General features: G+C 36.4%; 3 protein-coding genes across 3 annotated transcripts; 2 read left to right on the forward strand and 1 right to left on the reverse strand.

The window, feature by feature from the left end:
• Nucleotides 1–65: 65 nt before the first annotated feature.
• LOC149051821 (uncharacterized) lies at nucleotides 66–683 on the forward strand (the record flags this gene model as incomplete). Its single annotated transcript, XM_089187542.1, has 1 exon — nucleotides 66–683. A coding segment is annotated over one exon (567 nt), but the record flags the coding sequence as incomplete, so codon positions are not given.
• A 1,804-nt stretch (nucleotides 684–2,487) lies between these two features.
• On the reverse strand, nucleotides 2,488–4,319 carry LOC149051822 (melanocyte-stimulating hormone receptor-like). Its single transcript, XM_089187491.1, has one exon. The coding sequence runs from the start codon at nucleotides 3,961–3,963 to the stop codon at nucleotides 3,067–3,069; it is 897 nt and encodes a 298-aa protein (XP_089043617.1). The 5' UTR covers nucleotides 3,964–4,319; the 3' UTR covers nucleotides 2,488–3,066.
• Nucleotides 4,320–6,719: 2,400 nt separating this feature from the next.
• On the forward strand, nucleotides 6,720–16,088 carry LOC149051823 (uncharacterized). Its single transcript, XM_089187551.1, has 19 exons — nucleotides 6,720–6,988; nucleotides 8,088–9,032; nucleotides 9,197–9,624; nucleotides 9,702–9,761; nucleotides 10,387–10,582; nucleotides 10,983–11,090; nucleotides 11,299–11,386; nucleotides 11,618–11,708; nucleotides 11,799–11,848; nucleotides 12,626–12,752; nucleotides 12,847–12,950; nucleotides 13,290–13,392; nucleotides 13,502–13,652; nucleotides 13,747–13,828; nucleotides 14,082–14,148; nucleotides 14,538–14,622; nucleotides 14,882–15,006; nucleotides 15,299–15,340; nucleotides 15,453–16,088. The coding sequence occupies exons 1-19, from the start codon at nucleotides 6,931–6,933 to the stop codon at nucleotides 15,594–15,596; spliced, it is 3,054 nt and encodes a 1,017-aa protein (XP_089043677.1). The 5' UTR covers nucleotides 6,720–6,930; the 3' UTR covers nucleotides 15,597–16,088.
• Nucleotides 16,089–17,333: the final 1,245 nt, after the last annotated feature.

Consider the following 17,333-nt stretch of genomic DNA (forward strand, 5'->3'; position numbering starts at 1 on the left):
GATCAAGTGAATTGTGAAGACTTTAGAATCGCTAAGCTTTGGATGGTTAAGAACTGATACTTGTCTTATGTAACTCAATCATCGTTATTTTTTCTGCGATTTTTTCCTGCCTCCAACTTGCTGGGATTCCAATTGATGTGTACATTTCCATAGATATACATTTGCACATGACATTTCCGCTTATCACGACAAGTTTGTCTCATTTAGGAATATTCTTTGTTTTGCGGAAACGCGCTCGAGTCGATTTTCAAAGACGGGAGGCCAATTCGACAAATGCTCATCTTAGTGACATGCGAACGATAATGCGTGTTAAAAGAGAACGGAAATTTGTCACGACTCCCTTCTTAATTCTGCTTTTCCTAATCATCTCCCTAATTCCATACTTTGCATCAATTCTTGTTGAGGCGAACTGTTCTGGTTGTCGCGGAAAGAAATGGCTTATTGTGCAGAGAGAATCTTCAGTGGTATTCTTATTTCTAAATTCAACTGTGAGCCCGTTATTGACAACATTTCGGATCAACGAGTTGAAACATTCCTTAAGAATTGTCATCCGCGTGCAAAGACAGGAAGATGTAAGTAGTTTTGGAAGTTCTGTCCAACAGAAAACAAAGAGGAATACAGCCTCCGTTTAACTGGCTTAACTCTACTCTGATCTAAAGAGTCTATCAACAAGCCAAACAAAGGATTCCTCTCAAGTTGCAGAAATAAAACCCTAGTCAACCTTGTGAATAACAACCACAGCAAGTTCCGTTTCTATGGTCGAATAACCCAAAAACAATGCTATTAAAAGGAAGTTCCTGAGCAAGCTATACCGCACACCAGGCTCAAAGCTAATAGAGTCCTTTACTCGCCAGCAGTGACCTTAAACAAACCACGACGGGGACGGTAGTGAAAACGAGGCAAACCAAAAGCTTTTAAGGGGCAACACATAAGCTTTTAAAGAGCAAAGCAGTAGCTGTGCGCATGTGTTTTATGATCTTTTATATTCCCTGACCGGTCTTTTCAAACCAACAAGGTGGAATTATCACATTTTTTGCGGTCTGAGAACGGAACCCGCGGGCGACATATCATAATTTTTTTTTTAATTCAACGCTGCTTACAAATACTTTGTTGTGGCTGCTTTAGGATTGTCGACAAATGGCGCCATTGTAGCGACGTCAAACTCATTATTTCAATTGAGAAATTCATTAGAAAATTATGAATTTTTTCGTCTTTAGAGAACTAAGTTAACTCTTCTGCGTTGTCGTCCAGTCTGTTTAAGGCCTTTTACGCCAATTCTCCACCTCGACTGTTCTATGCACAACTTTATTTGGTGAGCTAGCTAAGGTATTATTAGGCTCATAACGTATATGACAGTAGCATGTCACCTGTTCGCAGTTCCGATTTTTCGATTGGATATCATTACCCTATTAGCTCGATCATGAGGAACTTGTTTGTAAACAAGGCCACATGCTACGTTTTTTATGGAATTAGGGCTGAGGTTTTGCTGAAATTAACTAAGGAGTATAAACCTGAAATTCTGCATGAAATGAAACACTGGAAAACGACCTAGCGCGCGGCTAGATAGACTGATGGTAATTTTTGTTATTTGTGTCCCGTGAGATCTGTATCACCTGAGAATATCCTCAATATGCTTTTACTTACGTAAATACTTATGGATGACGTTATATAAACTGCCATAATCATTCAGTCCAAGGTAATTTCAATACTAAAGAAGCAAAAACTCCTAAAAAATGATGAGAACGCGGTTTCTTCGTACTTCTACGGAAAATCGAAGGTAGCGAAAGAAAATGATACCTCTCTGACAATCCAATTGCAAACTACTTAAGAATTATTCATTTTTTGCAAATAATTCCCCAGACCAAGTCGAGGAGGAAAATTGTTGAATATCATTTCTTTCTGTCATTCTTTCACCTTAAGACCCGCACTATTTATCAAAATAAAATTTTCCCGATCCCCTTATAAGGCTCTGTTGTATTCAAGTATTCCCCCTCTGTTGGAGACGACTGATTCACCTTCCGACGCCTGACCTTGCTGTCAAATGTTCCACCATTTCAGGTACAGGGATCTCGTTGGCATTATTATAATAATGTGACATTGATCCTGTTTATCGAAAAGGCAGTGTTTTGAAGGCATCTTGTGTACTTGAAGATGAGAGCATGGGGCAGATGGGAAATATTTCAATCCTTGCCATTCGCCTAAGAGTTGCTCAAAATATATTTAATTTCTATCTTAGCACCTACTTTAATTGGAGACTTATCAGCTTAACATACGTTAACCTTATCATTTGCAGTAGGCAGTCAAATATAATAAAAGTTGGAATGAACGCTTTATTCAACCTGCCTAATAAAAACGTTGGTCGATGCAATATTTTGCACCGCGTTTTAATATAAATACAAGGAGTATACTACCTAGAGCTCAACATCGCAACATTTAAGACGTTCATTTTTTTTTTGTTGTAAAACCTGCTTGTGGATTAGTGAATTGTTTACCAAATAAATAAACTAAAAGGCCGCATATTCGTGGACTTAAAAGTCATTACATAGATTCAGCGTCTTTTCTGAACCCTATGGGAAGAAAATTAAAAGCAGGTGTAATAACGCAGCTAACCTTCTCCATTACTGCGTATTTGCCCTTGGAAATGAACAGGCTAAAACTCATTAGTACACTATCATCTAACAGGTAATTAGATAAATATTACCTTGTATCCAAAATCTCACGACATAATCGTTCATTATCAATTACTGCCAATCTTAAATTTACTGGACTCACTCTTGTTTGGAGAGTTTCAATGGGTTGACGGCAAACGGTTTAAGTTCGCCAATTTTACAGCTAATATTTTTTTCCCTTGCGATTTAAGAGGAAAAAAATAACGGATAGGTTTGTTACGACTCACGGTTAAAATTTGTCGGTTTTTACGCCTAACGTTCGTGTGTTCGTTCACGAATGTGTAATGAATTTCTCTGTTTTTGTTTTGTTTTTTTGAATATCCTAAGGACGCTATAAATTATCATTGGCTTTGAAACATCCACAACACAAACATAATAGCTGGCAAACCCTATAGTTTTAGCGTCGGTGGAAACACACTCCTTTTACAGAGTCTTTCAGTTCGTTAACACGAAAGGTTGTGAGGCAAGGATTGACTAAAGAGTTGAATAACAAGAACACGACTGATGATTCTTTGAGTACAAATAGCCACTTTTGTCCATGACAAGCGAGACAGTTTGCCTCCAGAATAACTGTTATGAAATAAGGTACAAGCGATGATATTAGAAACAGCAAAATTAACAACGATGTTATAGCAATTTTCCGTTCATTTTTGGCGTTGTCGACCCTACGCATGACGCAAAGTGCTGGTTCACCACGCATTTTGTGTTGTCTTGGAATACCAACCCGAGAACGTTTTCGTAGAATCATGAATATTCCGGCATAACACACAGAAGTCGTTGCAAGAGGAAATGTCGTATGCAGATGTATATCTATGGACACATAGGTATCAATTGAGATTCCGGTAAGTTGTAGCAAGGAAAACATTGTTGAGAAAGCAATAATACTCGCATTGCACAGAATAAGGTGTTTTCGCTTGACCTTGTTGCGATAGAAGAGAGGAAAAGTTACTGATATAAAGCGATCCACAGACATTGCTGTTACCAATAAGATAGAGCTGTTGACTCCCGTGTATCCCAACAATTTAACGACGTCTCCATCCTTTGGTAGCGTTTTGTCTCCAAAGGCGCAGGAAAATCGCATTACGGCTTCTCCAGTGCAAACCACACTTCCAGAAAATAAATCAGCTAAAGAAATGAAAACGAGAAATACAGCGAAGGATTTTCTGAAACAGCGAAAAGGATTTTTGTACAACGCAATCAGAACCAAGATGTTTGGAAGTGATATCAAAACCGAAAGCAAAATGAAAGAAATTCCAGTCCCAAGACAAAGAGACTTCTCGAATTCCCGATCCATGGAAAAGAAAATGATTCCTTCCTTCTTTGCTGCTGTAGTGTAGTGGTAAGAGCGTCACAATTATCATGAAGTAATTAACAAATTCCTCCTCTTTCTTTCACTTTGTTTGCCTGCGGGATATTGCTGAAGTTATTGAATTCATAACAACTAAATTTCACCTGCCGTTGACGTATTAACAAGCGCAGAAAATTCCCAAATCTGTTAATTAAAAAAAAAAAAAAAAGACACACACACACACATGAACAAGATAGGATCAAATACTGCTGTTGATTGGTGAAATAACGTGCATCTTTTTCGGAGTGTCCATTCCTGAGCTCAATATTCATATCCCAGATAATTCTATTTGAGTCCTCGAAAAATTTCTCTTAGTAACTTCGTAACCTTCCTTCCTTTGTTTTAGTCTAGTATGTTAAATTTGTTTACATTTTATATTTTCTTGTAATCACAACCACTTTTACAGAAAGTTTATCTACGTGCAATAGACTTCCAGCGAGATCAGTGTAAATTCCGTTCCCTTCAAGCGTGTAAACTAATAACGAATATTTATGTTTTTCTACAAAGTTTAAGCTTGTATTATTTACGAAAGGTATAAGTTCGCTATCAGACTTATTCTAACTTTTTCAAGTCAAATGGACTGTATGCTAATCTACATTTTAATCCCTTTCAATTTGGTAAACGACTTCTCCTTTCACAGGTTTTAAAAAGTTAAACTTGATTTGGTGCAGTCAAACAGAATTCGCTCATGTTAGGAGTCACTCGTCATTCGCTAAATTAGTCATCGATTCAGGCCGTTTTCCCACGCGAAAGGGACTTTTAGTTTTGGAAGTTGGAGCTGCCTAACTAAACCTGAAGTAGCCATCACTCATCGGATACTTTACACACTTAGCATTCTTTTCAAATTTTTTAGGTGGACTCGATATTCATAATTTCTTCAGAGTTCACTTCCAACACATTTCAAAACACCCTAGGGGAAGTCTGAAACAGCTGGTTGATGACAAAAACATTTATTTTCAGGATGTAGTTATTTTCGAGTCAAGTATATATAACAACTTTATTTAAACAATAACATATAACATATTATTATTAAAAAAGGGTTATAGAAGGGAGGAACTTAATCCTCATTATAAACTATACCCCACATATAAAAATTTAATACTATGCAATATACATATACATACTGAAACATTTTACATACAGGCATATATCTATATAAAAAAAATCTAAATAAAGAAGACATATCTAAGATAAAAATTTTATTTAAAATTATAATTAAATAACGTATAATACATAGAATAATTTAATTTCTAGTTATAGGCCTAGTTAAAAAAAAGTTGATTTAAGAGCTTTCTTAAAAGCATTAATTGAGTCAAGTTCAACTACTGATGACGGTAAACTGTTGCATGTGTGGATATGTCTGTGCCAAAAAGAGTACTTAAAGATGTCTGTACGGAAAAATGGTTTATATATGTTAAACTGATGACTTTTTTTGATTGCCTGTTACAGAAGGATATGTAATTATTAGTGTTTATAGAAGAGTGTCCTTTAATGAACTTAAAAAGCTGAGTCAAACTAAGAAACTTTCTGCGCTGAACTAGTGTCGCTAGTTTCACGGATTTGAGTCGGTCTTCATACGGAGTGTCTTTACCAATGATCCATCTTGTAACGTTCCTTTGCACGCATTCAAGTTTTTCAATCAGATATGCTTGGTGAGGATTCCACGCTTGACAAGCGTACTCGAGTATTGGACGGATCATGGATCTATAACCAGTAAATAGAGCCTTAGAGTGAGATCCAAATGTCCGCTTGAGTAAGCCCAATAATCTGTTCGATCTTGCAACAACAGACAGTACGTGGGCAATAGTCTTATTGCGAGCATTTCTTAAGCGATGAGGTCGACTGGGAATGCCAATACTAGTTGTGTTTTTAGGTCTTCGAACGCATAAAGTCGGCCCTCCCTGCAAAATCCTCCTTTTCCCTCGCGGGTGAAAAATAACGACTAGCCTTCTACCATATTCCGCTAAGGTCTAACATTACAGATTCTTCATTGTTACTCAGATAATTATTTTGATATATTGGCGACGAAAACAGGGAACACTCATATCTAACGAATCAATTTTTAACTCTGAGAGTTTTTGAAGTTAAACAACTAATTTAGTTTTGGTGAGCCATTATCTCCCTTTATTGTTCCAAGAAACGAAAAACGTCACATATTTTATCAATAATACCTTCTAGTGCGTAGCGCATGCGGGTGAGATCTTCCGCTCTGCACTACTTAGCGAGGACCGTTAGAAAAGCGAACAAAAAATATCTCTTTATGACAATCATCTTACAAGTGGAGGCGTAATTGTTTCGAAGCAACTCCTGTGATGCTATTGCTCTCAACAAAAACCTAATTCGAACTTTTAATATTCAAATGAAGCATTTGCTTGAAAAGTTAATTTCATACCTGTCATATTTTTACTTACGTAAAAAGGCTTACTGCGACTAAACCCGACGAAAGTAATTTGCATGACAATCATTTCCCGCAGTGTATGTCAGCACTGACTAAACGGCTGGTTCTTGCTAAAAGGAGAATTATTAAGCTTTGCATTTATATTGGCAAAGGATATTTGGACCGATCTCCAGCCAACGACAATTTTCTAGAAGGTTGCATTAGGTTCAGCTTAGGTTCAACAAAGTTTCGAAAATTTTGGCAATTTTCTAAAAAAGGCTGCATTTGGTTCAGCTTAGGTTCGACTAAATTTCGGTGGAAATACCTGACCGGAAAATAATCTGTATGACAATCATTTCCCGCAATGTATGTCAGCACTGCGTAAACGGCTGATTCTTGTTAAAGGAAAAATTATCAAGCCTTGCATTTATATTGGCAAAGGATATTTCGGACCGATCTCCAGCCACTGACAACTTTTCAAAAGATTGCATTTGGTTCATCCTACAGGAACTAAACTCACCCAACGGAAAAAAATAATGATGACGAGAAGCTGCCAGTTGTGGGGAATACTCCTGTTATCAATCACTATGTTGAGTGGGTACTAAAGCTTCTTTTAAAAGATATGTTTCATTTAGAATGCATCCTAAGCGCACCCCGAGGAGTCCTTCTAATGGGTACCCTTTGAAAAGTCTTTAAAAGAAAATTGAGCGCAAACAAAGACCGGTAAAACTTAGAATAGTTTTAGATTAGCCTGTATGGCAGATGGCCACACAGTCTTTTTTTCAGGAAGCCAAGACGAATTATTTTTTAGGGGATGTATTTCAGGGAACCATTTTACCTTTAAAGCCTGTTCTAACTCATGGGTCTATCATGAAAAAGTGAGGCTTCAGCGCAAACATGCAAATTGCGATGCGATATTTTAAGCTCGGGTTTTTTTTTTCAATTTAAAGATATACAAATTCTGTAATGACTAAAAAGATAGTCGAAATTTAGGCCGCCTCTCACCTATCACCAACTGCCGAGCCTGGTAGCTTAACAATATCATTTGAAGTCTTTGAGGTCTTGTTTTCTCCTTAAAATTTTTTATATGAGTCAGATTTTCGTAGGTGTGTAGTTTTTCGTGAATCTGTAGACAATATCTGAGAAGTCAACGACGTCATGCGGAAATGTTCTTTAAACCCAGCGATGCCCTTATGTATTTATCAATTCCTAAGTTGCAAAACGTAGTAATGGAAAGAAGGCTCACTCTTTAATCTTACAAGGGCCGCCTATCTTAGCAAAAAGTAATAAGATATAAAAAATTAAAGTAAATTGACAAAAACATGGATAAATAAATATAAATAAATTATGTCAGTGATACAAAACAAGAAAAAATGCTGAGATACATTTCACCTATCTAGAAAGTTAGTTTTTAAAGAAACCGCTTTGTATTAACTTGTATATTCGAAACCTCTGTCAGCTTCGCGGTGCTTGAAGATTTGGTTTAAACGCAATGGTGAATGCAATTACTCTACTATAATGGCAGTTTCCATGAAAATCTTATTCAGCAGTTTTATGCAACAGTGGTTTAAAGTTGTTTATTTGCCCAAGAAGGTCTTGCGATACCTTTGTATTCTTCATAATTATCGTCATCATTATTTTCATATTTAGAATTCTTAAATTTTTGGTTCTGTTCCTGTTTTTGTTGTTTCAGGTTTTGCCCTGGGTAGTAAAGATTGTGATTCCAATAAATGTAACTCGGAAAGTGAAAATGGAGGCGATCATTGTTATCCGCTCGGGAATTGCAGCAGTGGTAATTATTGCTGTTATATGAAATGCAAGGGCAAAGAGTGTAAACAGACGTGCTATACTGGAGTTGAGTTCTGTAAAATGGATCTGGAATGTGAAGGTAGCGATTGTGACCAAACCTGCGACGCTGACGAATGTAATCTGAACTGCAGCGGGAAAAATTGTAAAACACAGAAGTGTCGAGGTAAAGGAAATGTGTGTGAAATGGATCTAGAATGTAACGGTCAGGATTGTGAACAAACCTGCGAGGCTAAAAAATGTAATCTGAATTGCACCGGGAAAAACTGTAAAAGACAGAAGTGTCTAGATCAAGGAAATGTATGCGAAATGGATCTAGAATGTGACAGTGAGGGTTGTGAACAAACTTGCGAGGCTAAAAAATGTAGTTTGAATTGCACCGGGAGAAACTGTAGAAGACAGCAGTGTCGAGATCATGGAAATGTATGCGAAATGGATCTAGAATGTGACGGTCAGGATTGTGAACAAACTTGCGAGGCTAAAAAATGTAATCTGAACTGTACCGGGAAAAACTGTAAAACTCAAAAGTGCCGAGGTAAAGGAGATGTATGTGAAATGCATCTAGAATGTAACAGCCAGGATTGTGAACAAATCTGCGATGCCAAAGTATGTAACCTGACCTGCAGCGGGAGAAAATGTAAAACACAAAGTTGCACAGATGAAGTACAGGTGTGCAATACGCATTTTAACACTAACGATTGTACACAGATGTGTGACGGTCACTCCATTACTTCAGATTCATACACGTCGAATATCGTTACATCTATTGGGGCTTCAACAATTCGAGTATTCGCAACTAAAATTTCAACAGGACATGGAACAGAAGCTTACAGTGAGTACAATAATACTTTGAATACTTAAAACCATCTTTTTTTTATTTAACGAAAAAGTGATTAAGATTCTGAGAAAGAAATAGAAAATATTTCTTTCAAAATTCGTCGCACCTTACCATAGCGTCAAGTTTATTTTAACAATTAAATGGTTTTTAACATTCAGCTCGATTGCAATCAATGTCGCAGTCACCTTTAGCATTAATCTCACCGTTACCATCACCTTCATCACACCCACCATCAGCAGCAATATTACCAGCAGGAACATCAGCATCGACATCAGCACTATTGCAATCATCATCAAAGCCAGTAGCAACATCAGCATCAGCACCAGGATTATTATCAGCAGCATCATTGGAAGCAATATCAACAGCAGGGGCATCAGAATCTTCATCAGCACTGTCACCATCATCATCAAAGCCAAAAGCAACATCACGATTATCATCAGCAACATCGTCGGAGGCAGCATCAGTAGCAGCATCAGCATCATCACCATTATTACCATCATCATTTAAAACATCGGCAGCAGTATCATCGTCGTCTCCGTCTCTACGGACACCTCTGTCATCGACATTAGAAATTATTAAGAGTCTGGTGAGCAAATTATATATCTAAGGCTTTTTATTTGCAACATTGTTGCTCGCCAACTTTAATGTCTTTCTTTATCTCAGGCAAACGATTCTGTTTCTAAACTAAAAGGAGAAGAAATCAATAGAATCAGGCCTTTAAAGGTATGAATTTACTACTTATATTTTATGATGAAGCCACTTAGTTTATATGAAATGCAAAGTGATTAGAAAGAATGAACAATGCATTGCAGCAGTTTCTAAGCTTGAAAAAACTTTGAGTTCATTCGAACAAGAGCAAACAAGACTGTACCATAATCGTCATCGTCATCATTATCATCGTCGTTATTATAGTTATTATGACAGTATAATCGTCACTATCTATATTATTTCCATTTCTAAGATATGAACTGGCATGAGTGAAAAAAAAAAGTGATTCCCGAAAAAGATAATTTCGATTTCTTGGACCAGTTTTTGGACAATTCTTTAGCACATGCACATCCTATTCACCATTTGGCCATTTTGCTGGATTTATTTCTTTTACCTATTTTTGGTCTAATTCATTTCTTTCTCAATCTTTTTTCGTAATCTAAGTAGGAGTAGGCGAAATATGGGTTTTCGAGCATGCTGAATGCGTTGCCGTTACCTCAAACTGTTTTGTTCAAATGTTCGACCGCGATCAAGGGTTCTGCGGCTCAATACTCATAGGACACTCAAATATCGTGTTTGACTCACATGGATCCAAATTTTTAGCATCTTACTTTAACAGAAATACATTATGTGATTACAGGAGGCTGTATGGATTTTTGAAGACTTCATCACCAGGCTCCAAATCCTACAAAAACCTCTTGCCGAAGAACAATTCAAAATAATAAGAAATTCCATCTTTAAGGTAGCAGTCGCCTTGGAGGCATTCGCCCTTAATTATGGCAAACACCAAATGACTGGAGCAAATTCTTCAGTGGAGATAAACAGCCGAAAACTAGGTGAGTCAGAGCATGATTATTCGTTCGGATTTGAAATAATCTATTACTTGTTTAGTGACCGACACATTGACCGATGACATAACGGTTGCTTTCATGATTTAATTTTTTTTTTGCATGGGACCTGTTGATAAGTGCTGTAGCCAGATCAAGCCGGTTCCTCCCTCCCATAGACCATTTATTTTTATCAATCATAGTGATAATGGACAATCTTTTTTGCGATTAGAATGTTCAAAAGCGTTCAAACTTCACCTCTTAGAAGACTACGTAAGGAATACATAGCTTTCAAGCAAGTATAATAATCATATTAGGATTATGACTTACTTTCGGACCAACATAAAAAAAAATATTTCTTCGAAAATGTGTGACTCTTAATTTCGTCTCTATTTTTTTTCTCCATTAGTGTTGGCTATACAAAAAGCCTACTGCAAAAATGCTAGTGACTTTTACCTTGGAAAAAAAGAACTGCAAACGAGCCTGGAAGTATCCTCTAGAAACTTTGCCAACAACGGTTTGTATTGACTTTAGTTTTTAAATCTCTGATGCACTAGGACAAAGCACAATTTGCTCTCCAAGATTTTACAGTTTTGAAATACATCGACAAATACATACAAGTTTGTTTGTTGGTTTACATAATCTGTTTGATTCAAATATCCGCATTGGCTGCTTGGATTTCATATTGTCATGTTGTAGCCTATTTTTTTTTTTACTTTTTTTAGTATCAGTGGTTGTTGGGATCTTGTACAAGGATCTCCATGAAGTATTGATTACAGATCAACCCAACAGAACTATAACAGGCACCACAAGGTGAGGTTACCTCCTAAAGTTTCTTAACCAAATGCCCCCTCAATCGAAAATACACAAAAGGTTGAACCTATAAGGTCGTAAAATTTTCAAAACCCTATTGAGAGATAATTAGTCATGTGAATTAACGATTTTCCGTGTTGATAATGGCGGGCTCCTAGCTTGCTATTTTCATGAGTGATTACTATGCTTTAGATTAATCTGTTTCATACTGATATTCTATTTCCTCCTGAGGTATTTGGACTCCGGGATAACGGCCGTGGCTTTAGATCCAAATCCAGAAAAATTACAAGAGAATATCATCTTAAGGTTCAGAAATCTGAAGGTAAGAATAGGATCAAAATCAGTATCCATTGTTTTACGTTGTGATATTTATTCCGAGTATATGATTTCAGTGTTTATATTCCGAGCATAGATTCATGAAGGAGAGAAGAAATGCATGTTTTGGAGTGGCTCAAGTGAAAGGTAACAGCTGGAATGTATTTTTCATCCTGTTCCAGGAGTAATTTATTCTTCTAAAATTATGAAGAAAAATGTAATTATTATTATACTTTAATGGGTGTTTTTCTAGGGTTATTATTAACCGTCAATAATTCCTCACTCGACTTTGAAGAAACGTTGAAACTTTCCCTACATTATTAAAAGGCCTTTCAAGGTCAATCTCTTTCTTTTTAAAATGAAGGCATTGATTTGGCATATGTTACCTTTTTTGGAAGGTTTTGTTGTTGCTATTTTTTATTTTCTCTTTCCATGGCTATATATATATATATATATATATATATATATATATATCCATTGCTTATAGATTCCTTCCATTTATTATCGTTATATGTTTATTGATTTGTTTGGTTGTATTATCATGTTTGTTTGTTTCAGTGTGTTTCCAGCCTTGCTTGTTTTCTTGTTTGCTTTTTTACCTAAGTTAGGTTGTATCAATGTTTTACGAGTCTATTTAAGAATTGTACATAGCCTGAATATCAATGTCATCAGCATCCATTTTACTCAATTTGGAATGCTGACTATGATCACTCAAAGGCAAATCCACGGGTGGCAAGGAGAAGATGTCGACAAACGTCAAATTCGAAAGTACTCGACGATGTTTAAAGGCTATGAACTCAGCGCAAGGAAGACAGAAAATAAACCCCTCGGTGCCCTGATGAGTTTTCGGGGTAGTTTCAATTTATATTTTAATTATTACTATGATTATGATTATTATTTTGATTATTATTTCATTATTTTCAGCTTAGGCGGATTTTCAGAGACAGGATGCTATGTGGTTACATCGAAAAGCAATTCAGAAGAAACAGTTTGCAGCTGCAATCATCTGACTAATTTTGCTGTCTTACTTGACTACAACGGTATCCCAGGGGTAATGAATTGATTTTCACCTTACCTTTAGTATTGGTAATAAAATTTCATTGGAATTAGTAACGAATCCGCTGAATATTCATCTCTCCTCACAGTTCACTGTGGAAGACGAAACTATTCATGAAATTATCACCCACGTGGGATTGTGCCTTTCCATCTTCGGAATTCTTTTGACAATTATTCTATATTCCTACCTCACGTAAGTACTGTAACCATACGCTCAAAGAACCAAGTCTTTGCAAGACCTTGAATGATTTGGGGCGTAGAAGAGACAAGTTCTTAAAAAAAATATCGATGAAATTCAAAAGTTTATTGAAGAAATAAAATAATAACGAATTAAGATGATTAAAATGTCATAGAGATCAATTAAATTTATGAGCGAAAGCCGGTAGGATGTCTAAAATAGTACAGTACAAAATTAATAGAATACCTTGTCAAATATTGCTTCGTTTTGTTTTTGTTTCTGTCTCTTCTTTGAGTTTTTGCTTTTTCTTTTGTTTGTTTGTCGGGTTTTTTTATTGCTTGCTTGTTTCACTAGAGACGTATGGCAACCTCTGACTCAAATACGACTGAGCCTTTCTTTGTCCCTCGGAGCTGGACAAATAGTCTTTCTCGCCGGCATAAACGCTACAGAAAATACCGTAAGTGTTGTATATCTATATATGGTTTATTTGCTTTTTAGGGGCCAAACAGATTCTCTTTTAAAAATAATATGAAAAAGCTACAGAAACTTTTTTTTCTCTCTCGCAGGCTCTCTGTGTCCTAACAGCAGCTCTCTTGCAGTATTTCCTGATGGTAGCTTTCTGTTGGATGCTGGTGGAGGAAATTTATTTCGTCCTATTTGTTGTGAAAGTTTATAACATCGGCACCAAGATGCATATGTATCACTTCATATCATGGGGTATTGTTATCTCACTCGTTGTAAATTATTGTAAGCTGCTGAATCGGACGTATGACTTCTCGAGTTGCACTAACTTCATTCTACTTATGTTTAGGTTTGCCCATCATCATGGTTAGCATTTCAATGAGCATCGCTGCTGGAAAAGATGGAATTGAAAGCTATACCAGTGCAAAATAGTACGAGAAACAACGAAGTATATAACTGCAGTTTCTTCTCTCTTCTTCCTCTTCCCTCTTTCTCTCTTTTCATTTAAATAGTCAGCATTTCACGACCCGTTCCTGTTGTTAAGATCTCTTCCCAGTTTTACTTTATCACTCCATTTGTTTTCACTTGGAGTTGCCTTGTTTTATTATGCTGTTGTGTTTGATTTGTGTTGTCCTCTGAAGATTATTTTCTGGAATTTAATTTTTTTTATATACTCGTTTCCAGTTGCTGGCTGTCCTCGAGAAACAACCTGATCTGGATCTTCGTCACATTTGTAGCTGTCATTGAAGTTGTGAGTCTGCGTTGTTATTATTGTTATTATTATTATGATAAATGTCGGTAATATTATCGCTATTTCCTACACCAGGACTGCCTATTATTAAAGATTTTTGTTAGTAAACCTTCACCGTCTTTCTAAAGAATATCAACTCCAATTGATATTCCCTTGTGTCTTTGCAAGTTCCATTCCTCTTGGCCTGTGTATGAACCAAGTAATAGCGTGGCGCAGCACACAGTTCTCTGCTGCTCATTATAGAGACGTCGGAGCGCGTTGGTTAGCTGAACACCGCGGTTTAATTTTCTATAAAGATTCAGAATTTTCTTTTTTCAAACGCTCGTAACAGAACGAATGACAATTTTTCTGTTTTCAGCGATACATTTCATAATCCTTATTTTTTTCAGCTCAACATTTTGATACTCGTCCGAATAATAAAGGAGATGAGCACATTAACACAACCCACAGGGGAAGACAACCATTTACAGCAGATACGGGAAGTTTTCAAATTTAACATTTATTAGATAATTGTGGTAAACTAGTTAAAATTCAGGGAGGGGGGAAAGGTAAGTAAAAACTATTTTCTGCAAAGACTCCTCGAGTAATTAAATCAAATTATTGCCGCATTTAGTCTAGCAGTATTTGCCTAGATTCCACTCTCGTTCGTTTGCAACGATGAAGCAATACGATTTTTTTTCCCGTGACGGAAAGAAATGGTTAATCGATCCTCGTGATATGTTGTTCTCATTATTCAGACTTGGCATTAAAACATGCGCGGTGATGATTCCACTGCTGGGTGTCACATGGCTTTTTGGTCTTTTGCTATCATCACACAAAGCTCTCGCCTACCTTTTCACCATTTTCAGCTCTACTCAGGTGAGCTTTTAATAAAAGTTAGTCTATAATTAAATTTCAGCCATCTGTTCACATACTTAAATGCTCAAACCACTCTTTTGCCTAAAAAAGTCTCTTTTGGTCAGATGATATTGCCTATTCAAAACAATTTACCCAACAGCAGACGATCTTTATTGGTTTAAGAGATATGCGACTTGCTTTAATTCATTCTTTCGCCACCTTTATTGTGGTTTCATCTCAGACGATCATACCGTTATCACCTTTCTCACCCGGATTACAAAAAGTGTAATACTGATATAATTATCTGTTTCAGGGAATCCTGATTTTCGTTCTTCATTGTGTGCGGAACAGCCAGGTATGATGAATATCAAACTGAGGATGTACATAAGACGAATTGTAAATTTGCTAGACATCATTAAAGATTTTGGAGGTTACCATTTGATACTTGGTTGCTTGTTCATCTGCAGATTAGAGAACAATTAAAAAGGAAGATGAACATCATTTTCCCATCCGCTGTAGATCATGGAAACTCTGCGAAGAAGAGCTCTCAAGTTAATCCAAGAGATGCCAGCGAAGTGAGGGCAGTAGAAATGCAGTCCTTCAAAGAATAGCAGAATACAGTATTCAGTAATCCAATTTTAACGACTTTTAGCGATACCGTTTTTCCAACTTTAAAAATGAAAAATCCACAAGGAAAAGCTCACAGGTTAATCCAAGTGATGTCGGTGATGTGTGGGCAGTTGAATAGCAGTCTTAAAATAAGTTGGAATGAAAAAAAAAAGCTTAAATAACTGGATTCACTAGAACGAAAATAAGAGTCGATTATCTAAAATCGTATCATACATTCAAGTCTCACTTGTTTAACACTAATACACATTTTACTGTATTTCCTTTAAACCACTGTTCACCAATATTTATAACGACTTAATATTGGTCCACATTTTGAGTACACAAGGTAACACTAAGCTACCTGCGAAAATACCAAATACGATCGTACTTTTGTAATAGCAGTGGTAAATGTCAAGTTTTTAATTTTTAATTAATAAATTAATTAAATTAACAGATGAAATGATAAATAATTAAAAACGAGTGAACCAACTATACCTTTTAGTAATCTGTTATATTTGTTCTCATGACGAGGCACTTTGTACCCTGTCGAGTCACTTTTGATCACTTTGGATTAAAATTGGTGTACTGAGAAGCAATGAAACAAACTTCCACTGTCCCGTAGGGAAGAATCCCTCTGAGTTTTGATCAATGCTTAGAGTAAACCATTATAAGGTGGAAGAGAGGAAGGGGTTTTAAATCCATCTTCACCACCCTCTCTTCGCTCTCACACCCCTAACCCCATCTCCCCAGGGGAAGATTCTAAGATGCCTGAGAAGTCCAACTACTCTCGAGTGAGTGTTTAAGTTGCTCTGTTATGTTTTTGTCTGTTTTTTGGTTTGTTTCTTTAAATATGAAGCCATTGCCACAAAATCTTCTGAAATGTTGAATAATCCTTCCACTGTGTGATTACAAGCTCGTTAGATATAAGTTAACGCCACTTTACGTGAGGTGCGCACGCACACGTTTGTAACGACAACCCCCCACTTCCCCCTTCTTTCGAAAGGGGAAGAGGGGGAGACCTAGAGAGACCTAGCTACGCCCACCTATTTTATGTTCTCTCGTTGCATTAGCAAGAGGATAGATGTAATATCAGAGCTTTATGAAGATTCTTTAAGGATATATTACTCAAGCAAGATTTAAGTGCAGACATATATCGAGGAGCACGAAAACCTTTAATCACCATTGCTCTTAATTATTGATGCAACGGAATAGCGATGAACACAGTCGTGGTTGAGCGATACCTTTGATATCTCATTTAAGCGAAATGACCCAGATATACTTCTTGTTATTCTCTCGATATAAAGATAGTATGATAAAGAATGGTCTGCATACCCCAAAAATTCCAAACTAATGTATCCAAAATGAATTAAATAAATTAAAAGATGATATTTGAGTGTCCATGGAGAAGTAACGGCAGGGAAAGTTAAGACAGCGTTATCATCTAAGTTGTAGGATCATTTTAAATTAGTAAATTATTTCAAGTAGAAACATATTTGTTCCGTGGCAGTTGGAATTTTTTAGGCGCTCTAAAAACACCAAAAGTACCATTTCAATAGCTAAGTAAACAAGGAATCTTAATGGTGAGTAGGCAACCGTAAAAATGACATGAGCAATTTTTTGTCATAATTGCTACTAAATAGTTACTTTCTTGGGCTTGGAGAGTTCACAATTGTTTAATTTAATTTGTTTTTTCTCAGTGCATGATTGTGGGTCGCACTCTATTTTACCGAAAGAATTAC

Source organism: Pocillopora damicornis, chromosome 1 (assembly GCF_964200805.1).
Source record: "Pocillopora damicornis chromosome 1, jaPocDami1.2, whole genome shotgun sequence".
NCBI classification, from domain to species: domain Eukaryota; kingdom Metazoa; phylum Cnidaria; class Anthozoa; order Scleractinia; family Pocilloporidae; genus Pocillopora; species Pocillopora damicornis.